General features: G+C 39.9%; 1 protein-coding gene and 1 non-coding gene across 3 annotated transcripts in view; both read left to right on the plus strand.

Moving 5' to 3' along the window:
* Sil1 (Sil1 nucleotide exchange factor) overlaps positions 1-24,150 on the plus strand; it is a 35,061-nt gene continuing 10,911 nt past the window's right edge. Inside the window, exons 1-7 of one of the 2 annotated variants that reach the window (XM_067122005.1) lie at positions 1-203; positions 5,417-5,646; positions 14,752-15,038; positions 17,915-18,143; positions 18,611-18,783; positions 19,119-19,271; positions 23,761-23,985. In XM_067122005.1, the coding sequence (XP_066978106.1) occupies positions 5,430-5,646; positions 14,752-15,038; positions 17,915-18,143; positions 18,611-18,783; positions 19,119-19,271; positions 23,761-23,985 (1,284 nt within the window). In that variant the 5' untranslated portion in view covers positions 1-203; positions 5,417-5,429. Of the gene's footprint in view, positions 204-249; positions 363-5,416; positions 5,647-14,751; positions 15,039-17,914; positions 18,144-18,610; positions 18,784-19,118; positions 19,272-23,760; positions 23,986-24,150 lie in introns of those variants that run through there. The other variant, XM_067122006.1, reaches the window with a different exon arrangement.
* On the plus strand, positions 8,169-8,287 carry LOC136849342 (5S ribosomal RNA). Its single transcript, XR_010856296.1, has one exon. It is a non-coding gene; the product is annotated as a 5S ribosomal RNA (ribosomal RNA).

Genomic DNA, 24,150 nt, shown 5'->3' on the forward strand with positions numbered 1-24,150 from the left:
AAACCAGAGGAAGTTAGGGGTCGATGAATGTACGTTTGACATGACGTGGGGTTTGATGGTTGGTACACGACATTGAAATTCGTTGCATCAGCTTTGTTTTGTATTTATGGAGATGGAGGAAAGACCGGACCGTTAATAGTGTTGATGTCTTAGATGTGTGTGTGGTGGTATTTCTGTACCTTTGAAGAAAATCTGTGACACGGGTATGTAATTGCAGTGGTACATGTTTTGTAAACCCTTTTGACAACTGTTACTTGTTTTATTTAGCTAGTCTGGTCTAATTTTCCCCAGCTTCGCAGTTCTCTTAGGTCTAACGTTGACGACGGTAAACCGTGAGATAGGCTATAGGCTGACTCCTCATTGTAAGTGTCATTACGTGACATTTTTTTTTTCCGTCTTTTGATAATTTAGCCAAATTTTGCTGCTCTAGGGTAGTAGCTCAGTCTTTAGCCTAGTAGGTTCAGAGCCGGTCTAGGAATCGCGTGGCCCAATTAGAAAATTGATGTAGAGTAAACATACCCGACAACTAAAAAACAAACATTAAATGCTTGATATACTAAATATTGAAAGACTGTGAAAGTTGTCATTTTTCAATACAATGTGGGGTAGAACTATGTAGTAGCCCAAGGCAATTACAAACGTACCGTTTATATATAGGTCTGTTAGAACATACTTTTCTTGCGTTTTTATTTGCAAAGTCTTTCAGAATAATTTCAAAGTCAATGGTTTTAGCATTGCCATTTTCTATGGATAACATCGCCAACTTGTTTAATCTCTCGTGAAATTTTCTGTTAATATAGTGTGCATAACAATGTGAGGAATAATAGGCCTACATCGTCATTCTTCATTTCATATTTTCGGTAGCTGTTTATTCCTCTCAGAGTAAAGAAAAGGCTTCAAACGGCAACTCTGGCACGGGGCCCCCTTAAGGCGCGGGATCCAACTTGATGAAATTGGTCTAATAGGGTTAGCTTAAAACCAACCCTGCATAGGTTAGCCCACCTTGATTTTCGTCCACAGTTTTCTCTTCGTTTTTTGATTGGCTATGGTTAATCCCACAGTTGTGAACTGCAATATTAATTATTGAAATGCATTGTCAGCAAACTTTGTCCCAAATAACTTGGGAAAATCACATTTTAGATGAGTAATGTTGGTGCAAACCCTATACTTTTGCGTTACCTTAACCCTCAACTGTAGTCTATAGCCTATTTAAGAAGTAAGCGAGTACTGTAATGGGAAGTAATGTTTTTGTGGTGGAGAAAAATTGAACTTGAGTGGGTTTCACTTCCTGGAATTGCCTAAAATGTATAATCCACAAGATAAGTAGTAGGTTTGGCCATCATAGGCCTACAACAAATTACAGTAATTCTAAGGAGAATTCCACACACAGATGTCTATTAACCCTTACTGGACGGGGATAAACATATGAGGAACTATAACAGGTTTTGAGCAAACATGGGGCCAACTCCTATGAGTATTAATGTTGCGCACCAAACAGTTTGGATGAATTTAGCAGGAAAAATGTTCAAATCACTTCATTGGGCCATAAGTGACTTACGGCAACTGTAGTTGCTCATTATGGGAGAGGTTGCTCAGTGTGCTGTGAGATTTTGTGGAGTGATGTACTGCCTCTCCCTAGCCCCTAGACATCTTTTTATTTATTTGCTTATAAATATACCCAGGGATTGCTGTTGGTTTTAGTTCTTATCTTTTATGATAGTAGTTCAGCTGTAATTGTAATGTTCAAAGTAAAGTGCAAAGAAATATTAAGAAAAACATGTATACCCCACAAAAAAGGTACTGCATCTCCTCATCTCGGTAAATCTCGTAAGTATTTTACTGTAAATGTACTCAGAATTTGTTACTTATTTTAGTTCTTATCTATTATGATATTTAGTGAGCTGTAATTATGATTCTACAAAAAATAAAATTAATTATTAGAAAAAAAGATGTACAACTTGGTAAAATTAGCATATTATCACGAGTGTCTTGTAAAAGAGACCCTGCACAGGGTTGTAAATATTCACTTTCAATTTCCCGTGGAAGGTACAGAAAATTTTTTAGAATTTTTTTTTTCTTACACCATGTGCATCTCCATATCTTCCTCTTTCCATTGGTGTGTTTTTTTCTTAGATTGGCCAACCTTAAAGTTTGCCCAATCTTGGGGTGTGCTTAATATATATTTAGCCTGTCCTGTGAGGTTTTAATGAAATTCTTTGACTGAACAATATAGAAAAGTGTGTTTGTACTGTAGTACAGTTGAGATAATCAGAGACATATAAAGAGATAATAATCAATTTGTCTTTTGTGTATGTTTTTACATTCATCCCCTTGGGAATAAAAGGAAGAGTATAAACAAAAGACAGTAAATTTCTCATTTCAGTTAATTTTCAAGTTATCTCACTTGTACTACTGGATTATATACATCCTTTTCTGTATTGTTCAGTCAAAAAATTTCATTTCTAAACAGTATCTCCATGAAGCGCTCTTCCTTAGAATTACACAAATTAGTACAAAGAACATAGATGTCACAAGCCCAATTAGCCTGTGGATGTATCATACATAATCCTTTGCCAATTTAACCTAACCCGTTGCTCTGGGTTCTACCTGACTGGACAACTCCCCCTCCCCCTACCACAACTTAACCTCACCTAGCTTAGAGTAATTTTTGAGTAAATGATAACCAAACTAACCAACCAAGGGTGCTGGGCCCTACCTGACTAGGGGGATTTTGCTTCCTGGACCTCCCTATCTTGAACACCTGACCTAGAGCACCATATATCATAAAATTGAAATCCAGGAGTTAATCTTAACCAGACATTGTGCAATTGGTCCTAACTGGGAAGGTGGCTACTCCCTGGCAGGTCTGTTTCCCCTTTAGTTGCATACTGTTTGTTCCGTACCATAAGGTTGGGAGGAAGAGCTAGAGGGCATATATTTGTTCTACTAGTTCTATTCCTTGTGACTGACTTCATTATTGGAGGGAGGCATTTATCAGGAAGGGACTCTTTCAGATGGATGAAGTGTTATGTCTTGAGTTTGGCTCTTACATTGGCCATCAGCAAACCCTACACTTGCAGCCTTTATTAAACTGCATATACAGTGTATTGAGTGGTGGAAACTAGGGCCAGTCTGAAACCATTTGGGAACCTTACTAGAAGTTTTGAAGTTTGCATTGGATAAAAAGTTGTCTAACCTTTGTAACAGAAAAAAAAGGATTGCACAAGCTCTCATATTTTGTGCATGCTTGAAGAGGAAATAACACTTCCCAAACAGTGTTGAAGAAGTAGCAAAACACTTTCAGAACAACAATAATGAGGTTAGAATATGACAAACTCTTCATATTTTTATGGATAGATACATACTTTATTATTCACTTGCACTTCATGTTCCCTATGAAAAAAGGCCAGAATGATCATCATTCAACTATTTTTTTTATATTGAATTCCAAGTTGATGAGGAGTTAATATATTATAGTATTTCCCAATTCAGAATGTAAATTTAAATTCCTATTAAGACTAGCCTATTGTGCACAGTAGTAGTACCCACTGAGGACATGCCTACTGAGGAAATAGCTTAGCATTTCAGGTTCAGAACCTTTTGGGGTCCAGTGTACATTGTGTTATCCGTGCTGAAGTATTGGCTACAGGTTTTGCAGTAACCAGATTTTTTAGAGATGGCAAGTGACCTAAGGTTGGTTACTTGTCCTTAACTTTGCTGGAGGTGCTTGCAAACTCAGGAACTTATTCAACAGTACCATGAATTTCTGTTATGTTTATAGAGGGTAAGACTTTAGGGAATACGGTATCCAGATCCATTCCTAGATTCATTGTTCCCTTTGATGGCTCCAAACCTAATTTCTGTTGATGATCATACCTAAGTAGCATCACAGACTGTAACATATGAGACTGAGAACTTTTAGGTGCTTGCTAAAATCATGAGGAGATGAGACCATCAGTAGTCAATGTACACATAAAACATTTACACTACACCAGGAGCACAAGCACATCTCCTTCGAGCTAACGTTACCACAAATTATAAAATTATAGCACAACAATAACAACAGTGGTCAACAAAAATATACTGCACACCTTGCTAGTTCAACACTGACATTGGTTATTGTTAGAAAAATAATAATCTAGCTCCTGATAAATTATTGGAACATAATTAAGCACAGTATAACAAAAATGCCTGATATGCCACAAGAAAAGGTAAAAGTTAACTTGTAATAAAAATAATAAGACTACCCAACTGAAATGGGTAAAGTAAATGATGATGAACTACCTGGCTAAGGTAAATAATAAACTGACAAACCAGTAAAAGAAAAACTAATTATCATCAATCTTCTCCAAGGAGAAAAGCCCCAAAGTGGCAGAGAAAAAATTGGCATACAGAGTGAAGAATGGAGGAGAAAAAAAGTTAGCATTAATAAGAAAATACGTAATATACTGAAACTAGGAGTAGCAACAACAGGGTGTTCAGTTTAAAGAGACACGAGGAAATAAATGGCAATTTTGGTGGTGCTGGGGTTCTTAGATATGTGGCTAATGATGGAAAGTTTTCTTCTTTCTCTTTACTTGGCGTGTCTCTTAGAATGCTGTCGCACAGATAGACTCATAAACTGTTTGGACTTGTGATAAAGCAAACTAAATTTATGAGATGGTAATGGAAATAGAGTGGTCAAGAAACTGGCTTTGTGGATACTGTGGGAAAGATGTAGGGTAAAATCAGCTTTGTGTACTGAGTGTAACAGAAGGTGTCACAGGAGATGATCAGGATTGCAGAATATATAGGGTGAGAGATTTTTGATGTCCACAGTGTACAAGAAGAACATTCAGTCACCAGTTGTACATGTAGTCATACACTTAATATGAGAAGATCCATTTTTTATTATTAAAAATAATCATAGAAGCAACAACTTTCAGACGTCATTCCTCAGTTATGAGATGGTAGTTGCAGTTGAAAAGTCCTGGATTTTGTTTCCTTCCCTCAAAGTGTGGTGTAGGTGTTTGCTATTGTTAAAAGTAAGATGCTACGTAATTTATATGAAAACAAACACAGGCTTAAATGTTTTTATAGATTTGGAGTGAGGAGTTCACACCTGTCATCTGGCAACTGATTTTATTACTTTGCAACAGTAAAGAAGCAGAGGTTTGTGTTTATAAATCACAGAAATTTGCTTCAACTGTATTTTAATTTAGGATTACAGTATGTAAACAGTATCTGCCTTTATTAGTATATTGTAGATACAGTATTAAGAAAATAAAGTTTTGTATGTGGAAGCTAATTTTGTGTTAAGTAATTATCCAACCCATGTGATTCAGAAGAATGCTTTGATTGATAAAATTCTTGGATTTGGGAGACATTATTATGAAGAGAATGTAAATTATAACTCAGTGTTACGTTTTATTTTCAGAGATCATCCAAAAATGAGGTCATTGGCAAATTGTATTTTATTTGTGATGCTAGCATCACTAATTTTATTGATGGAAGCTCAAAATCCAGAAAACCACCAGTTAGTCCTGGTAGAAAGTGATGAAGCAGATGATGAAGTAGAAGTTGAGGAAGAGTTTTCCATGGAGGAAAAGCCTTTTGATATAAGTAAAGTGTTCATTCCTACAAATGAATGGCAAATAGTAAAGCCAGGTGTGTATAATGTCATTTTTCAGTAAAACCTTTTGTCCATATAAGCATGTATAAATTTGTTTTGTAGTAGTCCTACTCTTTACTTATATTGTGTAGGGCAATGAAAATAAATTAAGGTATTTTTTAGGAATCTTAATTGCTAATTTACATTTTGTTCATGCAACTTACCTGTCAGATATATATATAGCTGTATTCTCCGAAGTCCGACAGAATTCCAAAACTTGCACACGCAGTGGGGCCAGGTGGTTAATACCCATTCCGCCGCTGGGAGGCGGGTATCAGGAACCATTCCCATTTTCTATTCAGATTTTCTCTGTCGCCGGTACTGTCAACAACTGTTTTCAGTACCTCCGTCTTTGGATTTAAAAACTTCGTTATTTTCCACTTAAGTATTCTATTTGACTTTTGGTTTTGTCTTTGGATTGTGGATTGGCATACGCTTTTGTGGAATTTGCTTTTGATTGCTCTTTGGATGATGTCTGGATCTAGTTATGCTAGCTTCAGAGTATGTTGTGTGAATGAGTTTAAGGTGAGGCTACCGAAAGTTTCGGTAGATCCTCACTTTCTATGCATGAGGTGTAGGGGGCAGGTTTGCTTGATAAATGATCGCTTACTTTGCCTCCCACCCTGCTAATTTATTAGTTCAGGATTTCATTCTCGCACTAATAGTGCTCCTTTTTGCATCTGGAAGATGGCTAACAAAATATTATCTATTGCGAAGGTGCATAGTTTGAGCGAGTCAAGCGATAATAAAGAAGAAACAATAGTAACGCTGGGTCAGTCAAAGTGCACGTCGTGAAAACGGACTCGTAAGGCGGACGCTGAAGAGGATATGTCCAATAAAGTTTTCGTAACTATGTTGTTACAACAAAATCAAACACTTATGGAGTTATTAAAGGAAATGTAAGGTTTGTTTTTGGAGATAGTCTCCCCTAGAGAGCAGCGGGACTAGAGTGGCGTCACGTAGGCAATGGCTGCCTCCTAGTAAAAAAGTAAACAAGCGCTTTTCCGAGTTCAAAGTAGCACGGTAAACGTTAAAGATGCCATAATTTACTCAGGTCGGTATCAAACATTAGTTTTAGTCAGGGTGAGGAGATAACCTACCATAATTTTAGTTAAAACGACGAGAATAGGTTTTATCTCGCCGAAATGATTTAAATCTACCGGCCTAACGTAGGCGAGCCAAATTTCTAGTACTCGTAGGCTAAGCGGGAGTTGAGACTTCCCAAGTAGGTAGCCTATTTCACAATATTTTGACTGGGGGGCCTTTCTGTCAAGCATGCTTCGTCTCCCAGTCGTGCTCACTGCTCGCTGGATCGCCATCGTGACGCTCTGCTGCAGCGTGGCGCTCCGCAAGCAGCTATCTTGGGCGCTTCTGTAGCTGCTCGTCAGGGCGCTCCTCTCGCTGCCGTGCAGGGCGCCGGCTGGACCGCCATCGTGACACTCCGCAAGCAGCTATCCTGGAAGCTTCTGTAGCTGCTCGTTAGGGCGCTCCTCTCGCTGCCGTGCAGGACGCCGGCTGGACCACCAGCGTGACGCTCCGCAAGCAGCTATCCTGGACTCTTCTGTAGCTGCTCGTCAGGGCGCTTCTCTCGCTGCCGTGCAGGGCGCTCGGCTGGACCGCCATCGTGGCCGCTCCGCAAGCAGCTATCCTGGGCGCTTCTGTAGCTGCTCGTCAGGGCGCTCCTCTCGCTGCCGTGCAGGACGCCGGATGGACTCGGGAGGACGCCTCTTTGGTTGCTCGGTGACGCTTCAGAGCAATCAAAGTCTGCGGGAAGCGTAGATCCCATCTGCGTGTTGGACCGCAAGGCCTTCGTTTCACATTGAAGAGGGAGAAGTCTCTTGTGAGTCGGAGCCTGCAGTCCTTGAGCAGCCTCCCCTTCCTCGTCTACGGACTACCAGGTGTTAGCCGGCCTTTCTTAAGGACTTGTTTGGCGACAAGTTTCAAACCCTCGGCACTCTCTCTCTCCTCCTTCGCAGTTTGCTTCGTCCTGACGAGGAGAGCGCGGGGTTTGTCAAGATGACTTCGTCTCTGGCGACGAAGAAGGCCTTCAAGAAGGTTAACACCTGGATGGAGGAAGGAAGACCCAAGGCAAGACTTCTTTTGCCCTGCCTCCGTCCAAGCTGAGCGGCAAGGCAGGTATGGGGTAAGAGACCGGGGAGGACGTCGGCTCAAGAGTTCCTTCGTTGTCCCAGGGAGACTTCGCTAGCTTGGTCGACACGCCTAGAAGGTCCCTCCTGTCGGCTGCCAAAGTGTCCTGGACTATGTCGGAGACGGATCACCATTTGAAAGGACTGTTTCGAACCATGGAGGTCTTCAATTTCCTGGACTGGTGTTTGGGGGCTCTAGACGTCAGGTTTAGGAGTCCCGACTCGATCTGCCTGGGGGAGCTGTCCAGCGTGTTGAACTGCATGGACAAGGCAGTCAGGGATGGCTCGGAGGAACTGGCTTCCCTCTTTTTATGCGGGCCTCTTGAAGAAGAGGGCCTTGTACTGTAACTTTACAGCCTATGGCCCTACCAGCCAACGGCCATACCACGTTGAAAGCACCGCTTCTCGTGCGATCAGCGAAGTTAAGCAACGTTGGGTCTGGTCAGTACTTGGATGGGTGACCGCCTGGGAACACCAGATGCCTTTGGCGTCATACTTTTGCAAAGTCAGTTTCTCCGTCGCAGAGGGCTTTGCTGTTCTCCCGTTTTCGAGCCATCTCTTCCCCCAGTCCTTGTTCAAGGATCTCTCCTCCAGCTTGAAGGAGGCCACTCAAGACCTCTTGGCCCACTTTCGTCAAGACGCCCGGCAGTCCCTTTGATGTCGTTGTCAGGTCAGACCTCCAGGAAGTAGAAGCCCTTTCGTGGAGGAGCTTCTTCCTCGAGATCTTCTCCCGAGGTAGAGGTCTTTTCAGAGGCGGAGCCCGCCTAAACCTTTGGGGCAGGAAGTGATTTGCAGCGCCTCCAGACACCTGTAGGAGCCAGGCTTCTTTCGTTTGCGAGCCTGGAGAGCAAGAGGGGCAGACACCTGGTCCCTTGAAGTTATCGAGAGAGGATACAAGATCCCCTTTCTCGACTCACCACTTCTGTGCATGTCGCCCAGGGATCTGTCTTCCTCATTCCATCAAGAGAAGCAACAGATCCTTTTCGAGCTATTAGAGCAAATGCTCGAGAAAGAGCTGTGGAGCAAGTCCTGGAGCTGGACTCCCCAGGATTCTACAACCGACTGTTCCTAGTTCCGAAGCAGTCGGGAGGATTGAGACCAGTCCTTGATGTCTGTAGACTGAACCGCTTCATGGTGAAGGAGAAGTTCACGATGGAGACGTCCCAGTCTGTTTTAGGAGCATTAAGACCAGGAGATTCGATGGTCGCTCTGGACTTACAGGACGCTTACTTTCACGTTCCCATACATCCCCAGTCGAGGAAGTATTTGAGGTTTGTACTAGGGGGACGAGTGTTTCAATGCAGAGCTCTTTGCTTCGGGCTAAGCACAGCTCCATGATCTTCACGATTATCATGAGAAATGTGGCGAGATGGCTTCACTTGGCAGGTATTCGTATCTCGCTTTACCTGGCGATTGGCTCATCCGAGCCTCTTCACAGTCAAGGTGTCTGGAGGACCTGAATGCGAATTTAGAGTTGACAAAGTCCCTAGGACTTCTAGTGAGCGAAGAAAAGTCCCATCTGATCCCGGCGCAGTCCATCGTCTATCTGGGGATTCAGATGGATTCAGTGGCTTTTCAAGCTTTTCCATCCCAGGAACGTCAGTAGCAATGCTTAGAAAAAGTCTCATCCTTCCTAGGGAAGGAAATATGCTCGGTGAGGAATGGATGAGTTTGCTGGGTACCATTTCCTCTCTGGAGAAGTTTGTTTCCCTGGGAAGACTTCATCTCAGGCCGCTCCAGTTTTTCCTGGCGGAAAACTGAATAGACAAGGAGAATCTAGAGGAGACCTGAAGATCTCTCCCGTTTTCAAGATTCACCTGAGGTAGTGGCTCGACCCCTCGAGGTTGGCAGAAGGGGTTTCTCTATGCCTTTAGAGCCCCGACCTGGTGTTGTTTTCCTATGCTCCCAGGGAGGGATGGGGAGCAACACTATGAGGGGAGAAAGTGTCAGGCACCTGGAGAGGGGAACAGGTGTCCTGGCACATCAATCTCAAGGAATTAGGGGCGATCCTGCTGGCCCTTCAATCCTTCGAGAGCCAAGTGTCAGGCCGAGTCGTACAAGTAAATTCAGACAACTCCACAGCCCTGGCATACCTCAAGAAACAGGGAGGAACTCGTTCCCGGTCCCTGTTCGCCCTGGCGAAGGAGATCCTGCTTTGGGCCCATGCGCGGGGGATCACGATCCTTACGAGGTTCGTTGCAGGAGTGGAGAATATCCGCGCGGATCTTCTCGGTCGACAGCGGCAGCTTCTACCGACCGAGTGGACCCTTCTCGAGGAAGTATGTCAGGAGCTGTGGAGGTTATGGGGACGTCCCTTGGTAGATCTGCTCAGGCAGCCCCATTTCGAAAGGTACCTCAAAACTTCCCCGCTCTGAGTCTAACTGCATTCAGACTATCAGCCGACAACAAGGATCTTCACGATCTCTTGAGATCCTTTGAGACTGTCAAGGTACCTCATTCCAGGACGCCTCCCTGGAACCTGGATGTCGTCCTAAATTTTTATGTCAAATACCTTGAGCCTCTTTCTTGGCGTCTCAAGAATGTGACAAGGAAGGTTTTTTTCCTAACTGCTCTGGCTACTGCGAAGAGAGTTAGTGAACTTCAGGCTATCAATAATCATGTAGGTTTTAGAGGCCATAATGCAGTATGTTCTCTAAGCCGTATGTTCTTGCTAAAACGAGAACCCGTCTACCCCTTGGCCCAGGACCTTCGAGATTAAGGGTATGACGGAAATTCTAGGACATGAACCAGAAAGAGTCATGTGTCCTGTCAGGGCTCTCAAATTTTATTTGCAGAAGACTCAGGAAAGTCGAGGTCCTTCGGACAGTCTGTGGTGCTCTGTCAAGAGGCGGATTTGCCTCTTTCTAAGAATGCACTGGCGTTCTTTTTTAGAAGCACGATTTTAGGCGCACTTTCCGACGTTCAAGACAGTGACTTGAGTTTTTGAAGTTAAGGCTCACGAAGTTAGAGCCATTGCAACCTCGGTGGCTTTCCAGAAGAACATGTCCCTTTGCGATCTTCTGGGTACCACCTTCTGGCTAGAAAATTATTTGTTAACTGCTTCACATTACTTGCGGGGACGTGAAGACGACATCGAAGACTGCTATTCACTAGGACCATACCTTTCCGCACTCCAGATCGGCCCCATAACACTTCTAGGCCTGGACCTCTGTCGGACTCCCAGGACCAGGGAGAGGGCAAGTCGAAAGCCACAGGAGGGTTCTTGGGCTTCCCACCGATCTGGCGTCCCTTCGGCAGGACCTGTGGTCGCTTCTGCAGACACAGTGTTGCGGGGCAGGGAGCGATACTCATCCTATCCTTTAGAGGTTAGGAAGTATATTTTAATCTTGATTTTGTTTTTTTTTTCAGATCGGTCCCATAACGCTTCTAGGCCTGGACCTCTGTCGGACTCCCAGGACCAGGAGAGGGCATGTCGAAAGCCGCCAAAGAGGGTTACGGGGCTTCCCGATCTGGCGTCCCTTCGGCAGGACCTGTTGACGCTCTAGGTCAGGTGGTTGGTCGTTGCTCCTTTTGCCCTCACAGTATGGCCTTATGATCTAGTCCCATTGTGGTCACGCCCCGTGGACAGATCATCTAGAACTCACCAGCTATATAGGTCACTACCTTGCTGGAGACTCTAGTAAAGCAGAAGCAGGCTTGGGTGACAGTAATCACGAAGTCAGCTATGCTAACATTTTTTTAGGCCTGGACCTCTGTCGGACTCCCAGGACCAGGGAGAGGGCATGTCGAAAGCTGTAAGTTGGTTACTGGGGACTTCCCACCGATCTGGCGTCCCTTGGCAGGACCTGTTGATGCTCTCGGTCAGGTGGTTGGTCGTTGCTCCTTTTGCTCTCACAGTATGGTCTTATGATCTAGTCCCATTGTGGTCATGCCCCGTGGACAGATCATCTAGAACTCACCAGCTATATAGGTCACTACCTTGCTGGAGACTGTAGTAAAGCAGAAGCAGGCTTGGTGACTGTAATCACGAAGTCAGCTATGCTAACAAGTAAGGAACCAAGGCGTCAATCGCCTACATATCTTTGTTTCCTAAATCCTATTCTGTCTCTTCCCACCTCCAATGGTGGGATTCAGCTATATATATATCTGACAGGTAAGTTGCATGAACAAAATGATATTTTAATGATAAAATAAAGTTTTGTTCATACTTACCTGGCAGATATATATAATCATAGTGCCCACCCTCCTCCCCTCAGGAGACAGTGGCACTAGAAAATCTGAATAGAAAATGGGAATGGTTCCTGATACCCGCCTCCCAGCGGCGGGAATGGGTATTAACCACCTGGCCCCACTGCGTGTGCCGAAGTTTTGGAATTCTGTCGGACTTGAGAATACAGCTATATATATATCTGCCAGGTAAGTATGAACAAACTTTATTTTATCATTAAAATATATTTAAAAAACATTTTTATATAAGCTACTTACCAAGTAATTACATGGCTATTAGTTTCTACTGTATTAACCTGCAGCTAGAATTTTGAAATTTGCGGTAGCGCTACTATTGTTTTGGCTAGGTGAGTGACCCCGCCCACTTTGGGGGTAAGGGAGGAGCCAGCTCAGCATACGAGATCAGTATGTTTGTGCCGGTTGATGGCTGTGGATATAGTGATTGGCAGCAGTAGTTTTTTGGAATTTTCTCTTCTCTTTTGATCTTCAAGGTAGCCTTTTCAGCACAGTTAGATAGTGTCAGGTGTTTTCACCAGACAGCTTTACCAGTTTTTACTTTTTCTTTCTGAACATTGACTAACTTTAGGCTCTTTGACTTGTGACTAGTCAGCAATGTCTGATTCAGTTCTCAGAGCTTTAGCTATTGCAGTAAAGGCTGCAATACTCGACTGACTAAAGCCTGCTATGACCCACATACACTTTGCACAACTTTTAGGGGTCAAATATGATCTCCTGAATTGACTTGTGAAGAATGTGTTTCATGGGATAGTAAAATGTGGAAGACTTTGAATAGTCATTTGACCAAATTAGACAGGGACAAAAAGAGGGAGGCAGCAGCAAGAGCTGGTAGTAAGAAGACTTTAGCTAGTCAGGTGTCTGCTAAATCTTTTAATGATAGTAATTCTGATTCTCTGTCTGTTGTTCCACCCGATCCCTCTTCTCAGTCTGTGCCAACCACTCCCCACCCTGGCTCCCTTACTTCCAATCCCGACCCTGTTACAGGCAGTCCTTGGTTAATGGCGATCTGGTTTTGCAGGGATTGTCTAGCAATGAAAATCGGCAATTTTCGGCGCCAAAAATCGCTGGTTTCCGCTTATTGGCGCCGATACATACCTAACAGAGGTACTGATAATTGGGTATAGGCGCCGACACATACCTAACAGAGGTGCCGATAATCGAAAATCGGTGCTTTTCAGTGCCAATAAGCCTGGAAAATCGCCGAAAAAGCGCCAAAAGTCGCCCATTTTCGGTTAGCAGCTATTTTTGGTTATCATCACATCCTCAGAACGGAACCCCCACCGATAACTGGGGACTGCCTGTACCAGCCTTGAGTCTAGAATTAACCTTAAGTTTAGGTTGTTGGTTAATACAATGGAGGAATTTGGTGCTTCAGTGAAAGACCTGATGGACAAAGTGAGCTTGAAAAGTGCTGGTGAAGTGTTAGAGGAGGAGGTGGCTGTCTGTCCCGCTGATTCTCGTAGGCAAAGGTTCTTGGCAAACTCCCCTAAACTGGTAGCCTAAAGGAGGTTGGTGGGGTCTGCCCACTGGCAGTCACCCCCTCAATCAGTCCAGTTGCTGCGTCCCAGGTTACGACGGAGCGCTGCAGGAAAGGCGTCTCCATGGAAGTGGATCATCCTTCATCTAGTGCTTCCAGTAGTGGTTCAAGTCCTTTGCACCAATGGCATTTTCAAGGAGAGTCTCGCCCTCTGAATAGGTGTGCGCCTGGGAGTGTGTCAGCCTCCTTCAGTCCCTGTTAAGAAGGTTACAGAAACTTCTCCAGGGCGACTTCCGTCCTGTAGTTTTTGGGGGCAGTCTGGAACATTTCTCCCAGGATCATCCGGAGTTAGTGGAACATTTTTTTGTCTACTAAGCGTGCTACTGTGCGTAAGCGCTCTTCCGCTTCTAGGACCTCGTCTTCTGCTAAGCACCCATCCTTAGTATCAGAGAGTTCACGTGGGCATGTAGTGGTGTCAGAGTGCTCACTAGCGCCCATGTGCCCAACTCCTGTACCTGTAGCTCCTGAGCAATCAGCGCTAGCTGGATCTTCTTTGGCTCCTGGGAAGAAGTCTTTGGTGCCAAAGTGCCCAGTGGCACCAGAGCTTCCGTTGTCTATTGGACATACTGCTCTTAGTTGTGTGACTCTTACCAAGTGCCCGTTGTCTCGTGTGGCTGCCGGCTCACGACGTTCTGAGGTTACAGTGCTTTTCAAATATATTCATCAGAAATTATTTCCCGGTTTACAGCGCATGTTCCTGGGTTATAACGCTTATGATGCCGATCCGACGGAAGAAATATGACTCCAAAATGGCAGAATAATCAAAATTTGGAGTTTTTTTATGAAAAACTCAATAAAATGCAGTTTACATCGTTTTCAATGCACCAGAAGCATTAAAGGTAAGGTTTTCTTTGGATTTTTGACGATTTTTTGGTTTACAGCTATTTTTGGTACCTCCGTCGTAAACTGGGGACTGCCTGTACTTAAATGTCTTGCTTCCAGACAAGAAGTGAAGTGCTTACCTTCCTGGAACAGAAAACTTATGGGGCCCAATGGGAAGTTGTGGCAGTCAAAGCCAGGAGGCAATCTTGTTTTGATTTGGGAATGATGTGCCTTGTATTTGTGAAGACCGTGAATTTTAAGCCAATGTAAATTCTTGGCTACTAATGGAAAGGTTAGCTTTGTTTTTAAAATAACTATATTTACAAGTATAAATGAATCTGTAAAGCTTTGAGATACAATATTTTAACATTTATGCTTCTTAATTTTAGATCAAACAGTGCTTCCTGGCCTTCATATCCGCATGAATCTTCAGACAGGCCTCAAAGAGGCCAAGCTTATGGATGGGGATGATGGCACAAATTATTTCAAGGCTCTGGAGAAGTTAAAAAATACTGGACACACTGGAATTGAGCAAGCAGTCATACCTTCATCGAGTGAAGAACAAGAAAGCATGAGTAGTGGAAGTCCAGAGAGTGATGAAAGAGAAGAGATGCTGAGAAAAAACATATTAGAAGCTCTCAAGAATATTAAAAGTGATGATGGCAAAACTCCTGAGGTAAGTTTCAATATTTTGGCCACTGCAAAATTTATTCTGTTTCTGTGAAATTGCATGTCCTTGCACTACTAATGCCACCTCTCCACTTTTTTTTGTAGAAAGCTGTTCCAATTTTTAAACAATTGCCTCATTACAGTAGCTTACCGAAATAACGGATTAAAGCGTCCGAGCCTACCCTGCTATAAAAGAAACTTCGATATTTCAATGTATATATACATGAAGGCATGTTTTTGCTATAAAGTACAGGTATATTTATACTATGTACCCCTTAAACTACTGTAAAATGCTTATAACTGCCTATTTTAACAGTTCACTGCCTAATTTGATAGTTCAAACAAAAATATACCATAAATTATCATACTAAAACAATTTAAAATCATTTCAAACAAAAACACCCCAAACCATCCAAAAACACCCAAGTCATCATATATTAGCAACTAATTAAGTTAGCCTACCCCTTTATACGTACGCATAGTCGTTCTCTCTCATAGTACCGTTTCGTTTTCTTTTTTGCGATAAAGTGTATGCTATTTATATAAACAAACAGTACCTGTAAAGTAAGATAAAAGCCTTGTTGTTAATACAAACTGCAGGACAGTAAAGGCTTGAGCATAGTTTTTAGAATTGAAAGCAATGTGAATTAATAAAGAAACAGTAACAATAAGAAATTTTATCTAGCTTTACAATGAACATGGAAAATATTTGAGTAAAATAACAAATAAAAATTACTATATATATTGTGCTCGTGATTTTATCATGTATCTCGTTTACTAACCTCTTTTCCTCCACCTCTTTATCCCATCTTCTAGTTAAATAAGTTAAAATGATATAAGAGAATGATAACAGTATTGTTAGTAGCGTTATACTCCTTGTGTAAACGCGTACAACCATAGACAACTGAAGGAGAAACAGCTGTTTTGCTTAGAACAAACAAATTGGATAACAACAGCTGTTTTGCCTGCATTTCAACCATTGGATAATAGTAAACAATTACCGAAGTTATGTTACAAAGTGACATTAAATAGAATAGGACTGATATATTTTTACATTATATACTTATTTTTTATGGAGAAAAGATTAAATAGAATAGGACTGATATATTTTTACAGTATATACTTATTTTTATGGAGAAAAGATTGGCAAGTAAATATACTCATCTAGTAAATTTAAGCTGCAAGCTATAGCTGAAGCTGAAAAAACAATGTTCAAGGTGCTAATGACTATAAATTATCGTGCATCGATAACATGGATGAAATCAGAATTACAGTGCGTGAAAGAACACAGTTTACTCTTGTTTTCACACAGATAAAAGATAAATATGTAAAGCTCATTATTATGATGAAATGAAGTGAAAATAGCAAAAGGAATCAGTTGATATTTTTACACAGTCACCCTCAGCTGATTTCAAACCAAAACATTGATCGCTATTTTGTATTTTATAATACAAGAGTAATATGAGATACATACAATATTATTGGATACAGTGAAGTAAAGCATAACATTTTAAAATAGCCATGGAAAAGATGCATATTTGTTATGTTTGTATTATATAATATGATGCCAATATGTGAGTATTACTTACATATGCTAATTTTATATCTCGAGTTTGCAATTTTCAGGAAGGTCTTTTACAAACTTGAGGCTTTTTGAGAGTATCTCGATAGACTAAGTCGAAAAGAGAGTCATTCATTAAGTTACCATAAGTCAGCAGCTTATCTACCAGTCATTGTATTTGTCTCAAAGGATTTCCTGTACTGTACTAATGTAGACAAAATTTTTTGCTTCCATAGCTATGCCCAAAAATCTGTCTGCCCAGGCTTTAAAGAGTTATAGGTCAATGCTCTCTTCTGTATTATGATATGCCCAGCTAGATAATGCTAATGATATGGATCTCAAAATAAGATTGAAATCCCTGAGAGATTGTATAATCTCTTTCTTGGAACCTAGACGTGGTCTTGAAATTTATATCTACAGAGCATTTTGAACCCTTAGATAAGACTTCTGTAAAGCACTTGATGATGGAAGTTCTCTTTTTAGTAGCTCTGGCTATTGCGAAGAGGATGAGTGAACCCCAGGTCTTTTGGCGAAATGTTGGTTTCTGCAGTGTCGATGCCATTCTTTCTTTTATGCCCTTGTTCAGAGCTGAGAATGATTGTAAGGCAAAATTGCTTCACAGATTTATTAAAATCCTGAACTTGACTTCTGTAGTGGGAAAAGAGGTTTAAGTCAGCTCAATAAGTCTTAGTATTCTCAGATGTAAATCCATGTAAAAGCAACAGATATTTTCCCATTACTAGAGGGGTAGTACTGGGAGTGCATCTCATGTGCTGCTCTGTGGGCATTATTAAAGGTTGTTTTCAGTATTCCTTTGCCCCCTAGCTGCACCAAATTTTTTGCCCTTTATTTTACTCTCATTCCTGTTTCCTTTCTTACATCTTGCTGTCCAGCCATTACAACTTTCTTTTACCCTCGTAAGCACTGAATGGTTGAAAGTGCCCAAGTGCTTAGCTGTATAGCTGAATTTCACTAAATGAAATCAACTAATATTTTCAGGAGAGTTTTTTTGTTTGTGGATATAGATGGTGCTTTTTGAAGTTCTCCCCAGTAGATTGTTCAGAAAGCTTGTTTTGCAAGATACAATGAAAAATGAGGGTGCAGTAAAAAAGGCTGCACCCTTGGAATAGTTTGCTGACTAATTAATCCCTGCCAGTTAAATCTGAAAATTTATTCTTTCCATTTAAGACCATTTAGAAGAAAATTATATGTATGGCAATAGTTTATATCCATAAAGCAAATTTGTTTTTAGAATTTTGATTGATTTTTGGACAGTATAAGAATAACTAAGCTCTTGTTTAAAATGAATTTTGTTTTTACAGGAGTTAAGCGTGGAGGCAGCTGAGTCTAGAAAAAAGTTTCGTTCCTATGAAGATTTGAAAAAAGACTTTGATGAAATTAACATTTCCATGGAAACAGATAATGAGATTTTAACAAGAGTGATCAATCAGTATCAGAAGTCTGATTCAGATGATCAAAAAGTCACTCTGCTTGAAGACTTAGAATATCTTGTTCACCAGTTTGATAATGGTATCACTTTTGTTGATTTGGGTAAGTTTCTTGGGTGCTATTTGACTTCATTATATTTTTCTGAAATTCGATTCTATTATTGGGGTTTGGGCTATTTTTTTTTACTATTTTCAAATAACCTTGAGAAAATATTCTATAAAAATATAATCTTTAACTTCTGCATCCAGTTATCTTTTCTGCTTGATGATGACTTCCATGTGATACTCCTCTCAGCCAAAGAACATCACTTATTTTAGTCAATATAGCTCGGTACAATTTATATTCTGACTCCTCTTCAACATTCCCCAAAGTATTTATTTCAAGTGTCATGTGTGATCTTTATTTCTTGCTTTTTGATAGACTGACAGTCCTTAGATAGGTAAGGCTACATTCAAAACTCTTAATTTTTTATATTCACTTCTGTATTGCTTTCTCTCTATCTCTTTATGTTCTTCTCTATCAAATATTTAATGTAGATGAAAAAGCAGTTGATTTTATATTGATTACAGGAGGAATTGAGATTATTGTAAAACCAGCTCTTAACTCAACTAGTACTATTATCAAGCAAGGGGCTCTCCACTTACTAGGTTCAGCTGTACAAGGCAATCCAAAAGTCCAGATTGCAGCTTTAGAGGCTGGTCTGTTGCAGTCACTTATTAGAGCAGTGACCCAGGATCCTAAGGTTTGTATTTTTATTTGTAGAGAGACTAGCCTGTGCTTTTTAAGCCTGTTTCTCAGTAATAACCTCATGTGACGTTTTTAATATATACAGTGTACAGTAACTTGAAGAGCTGATTGCCTTTTTTTTTATTCTTGTATGGCAGAATTGAATAATTGAATACAGCAGTTTTATAAAAGATAAATCTGCACTTTTATTTTAGACACATACTCTTGAATTATCATCAGTGTGCATTTATGAACACTTGTGATAGAAATTGAGATTAAATAGTTAATTTGTTAATATTCAAATTTATACTCTTATCTGCTATTTTTAACACAGTTTTATGTAACATACAGGATGGTGTCTCTCGCAAAGCAATTTATGCACTTTCATGTCTTGTACGAGGCTTTCCTTATGGCCAACAAGTTCTTGTGCAGCATGGTGGATTAGAAGTTTTGAGAAAAGTTTTTGACCGGAAAGACTGGCAGAGCTTGCCTCTTCAACTCAAGGTTTGTGAAGTTTAAATCATGTACAGTAAACCCCCGTTTTCGCGGTCTCAAGATTCACGGACTCACCTATTCGCGTAATTCTCTGTGTAACATATATACACATTATTCGCTGTATTTTTCACTGAAAAATATTCACTAATTACTGTATTTTCATATCATTTTCATGACTAAATGCACTTTTTGTGATAAAACTAGTAAAATACTCAGGTATAAGCATTTTTAGAGATTTTTTTTGTGTTTGAACTATCAAAATAGGCACTTTAGGTTTTTTAGAGGGGGTTTTAAGTATTCGCGGGTTTTAGCTATTCGAAGGAGAGTGTGGTACGCATCCCCCGCGAATACGGGCTGTTTACTGTATATATTTTTTTAGTCATTCGTTTATCCACTTTTTGTATTTTTATGAAGAATTTTAATATTTTGTTGAATGGGCCAGTGTTTGGAAATTATCTGCTACAAGGTGACTCCTCTGTAAGGTAACCTTTCTCTTTGAGACAATTATGAAACATCACTTCATCACCTTTCATCCTCATTTTTGGGCTGTTGTTCTTTCCAAATCATTATGTTCTGATTGTTAAAGAGATAATTTTTTTTTAAATGTGAGAATACCATTGGCACATACACAAAATGTTAGTGTGATTTAATAGAACAGAAAGAAAATAGATACCTGATAAGCATTATCAATCATTTAATGTTTGGATCACTGTGTCTGGTCAGGATCATGGCATTAAAACTTTTGCTGTTGTGTATATAGTGTAATTAGACCACAAGATCAAAGTTGAACAACTAGGTGATAGACTGAAGGAAACTTCACGTCTTAGTGTTTTCCCGTGTAGGTTGCCACATTATAGAAGAATGAGCATTGTTTTAATGACATTAATTCTGTAGATGTTCTAAAAAAGCAAAAGGAAAATTGCAGGTTGATGTGTGTGGATGAAGAAAGTTCTTAAGTAAATTAGTGTTGAATAGCAAGTAAATGAGATTCTACTTGAAATAGGCAACCATATAATCTGGTTTTTAAAAACTATGGGTTTCATCATACTAAACTAAGGTGACTCGTATAAGAATGTATTTATAAATACTGTACAGTATTAGTTTCCTGGAACATTCTGTGGAGAGAAACACTGGATATACTTTCCCTGGAGTTTTTGTTTCTTCAGAGATAAAGACTCATTGCTATGACTTGACAAAGATATTCCTATCATCATCAGTTTGGTAGTCAAGAGATGGAATGGCAGATGGTGTAATGGATTGGCCCTGGCTACCTGAAGTTTGAGTCTGTGCCCCAAGGTTAGCCACAAATAGCATTCCTATAGAGTTTCAGGCTCTAGTACAGGCAGTCCCTGGTTACTGACAGCATTGGTTAATGGCATTTGGCTAGTGACGTCGTTAACCAGATTTTCGGGGTCGTAAGCGATTTTTGGTACCAATAAGTGGTTTACCAGCCTCAGTAAGCGGTTTATCGGTGTTGGTAAGCATTTTATTGGCGTCATTAAAGCGGTTTATCAGCATTGATAACCAGTTAACGACGCTGTTAAGTGGTTTATCGGTGATTTTTGGTTATCAGCGATTTTCAGTTAGCGGTGCCCGACCAGGAACGGAGCCCCTGCTGTTGACCGGGGACTGCCTGCATTAGTGAAACATGCAACACTTTTCAAAGGAGAAAATGACAGGGGAAAGACAGTTTTCAGTATGAGATTGTATAGTGATTCCTTGTCCACAGGCTCAAAAGGCACTTTTCGGGGGTTCTTCAGTACCAGTGAAAGATCCCAGATGGCAGGCTGTCATCTTTTGAGGCACCTCTGTCTTGAAGTGCTGCCAGTCTCAAGCTCCACTGAAGCTACCATGTGTAGTCTGTAAAGTTGGAAACTAAGAAAGACAGATTATATAATTTAAAAACTAAGATTGACAATTTCATCACATGCCTTAGGAGCATAAGGAAAGGTGATGGAACGAGTATTAAGGTATCAGTTAATTAACACCCCTTTCCTTGCAATAATTATCAAACTGGTTCCACTTCTGGTTGAGGTTATTTGTTTGAGTTATCATATTGGGATTGCTTTAGAGGTTTTGCTAGAAGCAGTCTCCTGCGAGTAGTCTCCAAATTTAAAAATGTAGCATCTCCTGTTTCTGGTGAAGTGGGTGGAATTGGGACTGACAAAGAAGCTTCTGTCATCTGGGGGTTCACTTTGGTCTGTCTACAGTAGTTATGAGATCAATGAACCATTCCTGTTTTGGCTAAAGAGAAGCTACTAAGGTAATCATTAGGTTTTTGAAGGCATAAATTTTGTGTAAAACTGTCATGATAAGTCCAAATAGCAGAAATATGTATTCCTCCATGTTGCCCTAGTGGTGGATTGTGGCAGAGATTCACTAATGGTGTTCCCCATAATTGCCAAAGGGCTCTGCAAACATCCAGATGCAGTGACCTTATTGTTGGATGGACTTGCTTTTACCGGGTGAGGTAGTTTGCTACCACATTGTGCAGTCATGGAACAAATCTTGGGTCAGTCTCCACCACTTGGGCTTCTTGCCAAAGAAGAATATCCTTTTCTAAGTGGCAAATTGTTTGTTCTTGTACTTTACTGACTTCCTAGATGTGCAACTGCAGTCAAGTTATGTCATATCACACATACTTTTCTGCCAGTTACTTGCTGAGGAAAGGCCAGAGGCCTATAAAGATAATCATCAAATCCAGAAAGTTGATTTGATGATGATTTTCTGGGTGAGACTATTGTGCAGATACCTCCTCCCCTTCCCTGGCTCAGTGTGTCTGTGATGTTTTGTAGATGGAAAGACCAAGGGTAATCCAACATTTTGTCTGATAGTTTAGTTGTTTACCAGGATTTGATTTGTTGCAACTGCAGAAACCACATTCTTAACTGACTATAAGGCACTATCTTCAATAAGGATGTGAGATGTGCTATCAGAGCATAACATATCTTGGTAGGGTAGGATGATTTGGTCACAGGAGAAACTTCTGAATCTATGAAAATAACTCAGGCCCAGCTTCCAGTTGATGTGCAGGCCAAGATGATGACAGTTGGATAAGATAAAGATGTCTGTGTAGCTCCACTTCTGGCAACATCATTACCAACCAGTTGTCCAGATTCTTGCTTAGACTTATGCCTTTCCTATGCGTCTATACAGCTACTAGCACCAGAGTCTTGGTAAAAACCTGGTGTGCAGTGGCCAGACTACCGAAAAGCCTTCATGAATTGGCATTTAAAGTAGTTTACAATAACAATTTATATTTTTTATTGAAATTTACATTAAATAAAACCAATAATCAACACAGGTCAGAAAATGCATCTGATTTTTTTTTTTTTTTTTTTTTTTTTTTTACAATTGTAGCAACTTTAATTTTCAATTTAGATAGAAATTTTTTTATACCAAATTGAAACTGCATACACCCTCTTTACGACTGGAATAAGGTATAAGATTTCATAAAATTGTTAGCGATTAGCGAGTGTTTATATTTTTTTGAATTTATGAATAATATTCTTCCTCTTATTTTTATTATAATAGATTAAAACCCTTAACAATCATACCAAACATTATAAATAGTAATTTAAATAAAAAAGAAGCAATCAGTAATAAAGAAAACAGGAAGAAATTTACATATGCCAGAAAATGTTTAGTTTTTTTTTCAACTGTAGACTATATTTTTCTGTTTATAGAAAAATTTGTTTAACAAAATTGAAGCTAGAATTACCCTCTTTGCAGCTCTCATAATAAAGTAATACTTCTTAATTTTTTATACCTATTAGTGAATAATGAACATTAAAATTATTTGGTAATTTCAGTTTCTATAATTATTATTATACTTACTTGGACTCATTCTATATTGTTAACAATTAGAATTTACTTATTATTATTAATATAAAACTTTAAAGTGTCTGTTCATTAAAAATTTTCACCAAGTATTCATCTAATTGCAATTTAAAAATTATTCAAAAGTTAATTTTTAATTACACTTTTTAATTGTTATTAGATGCATATTTGGAGGAATATTTTAATGTACAGGCACTTTGATTTTTTTTTTCATATTAATAAGTAATTTGTAAGCGATTACAATTTTATAGATTGAGTTTTATAGAAATTGTTTAATGAAAAGAAAAACCAGTATACATCATAAAGCTAGTTAATTTAAAATATTCACTAGTTGTTAATAAACTTATGCAGTTTATTAATTTTTTATAACAGTCGTAAAGAGGGTACCACAAGCTTCAATTTGGTATAAATAAAAGTTTTCTCCAATTTAAAAATTTATAGTTTCTACAGTAAAAAAAAATTTAAATGTGTTTTCTGCATCTTTTAATTTGTGGCATTTACACATTCTCCTTGAGGCCTCATATATGTTTGCATCTCATTGAGAAATTCTTAGTTACAGGGTTGGGTGCAAGAATGTTTGGTTGTGCCTTTGATTTAATATGGAAAGAAAGTAGTATATACAATAGCTGTAGTACAGTGTTAGTATTTTATTTTACAGGTTGTGTCTCTAGTTCATGATCTTTTGGTGGAAAGGGCTGAAGCTGAAGGGGAACGTTTACAGCAACTGAATCGTCTTGATATTAATGAGCAACTTGCTGTTGGTGGTTGGTGTCCTGCTGTGTCTTCCCTTTTAACAGCTGCCTCTTTTGATCGACGGGATCGTCGTTATGATATGGGAGCTGCATTAAGAAATGAACTGCCTCTACGGCCGGATCATGATACGGTAATACTTTTTTACTTTGTATTTTATTTTTGTTTGAAAGAAGACAGCATTAAATTACCAGGATCTAGAGGATTACTGTAACATGACCAAATCGATTTCAGTATTTTACTATCAATTTTGAATGATCAGTTACTCTTAACTTTTTGTCTATTATGTGTAAGCAGC

Source organism: Macrobrachium rosenbergii, chromosome 20 (assembly GCF_040412425.1).
Source record: "Macrobrachium rosenbergii isolate ZJJX-2024 chromosome 20, ASM4041242v1, whole genome shotgun sequence".
Taxonomy (NCBI): domain Eukaryota; kingdom Metazoa; phylum Arthropoda; class Malacostraca; order Decapoda; family Palaemonidae; genus Macrobrachium; species Macrobrachium rosenbergii.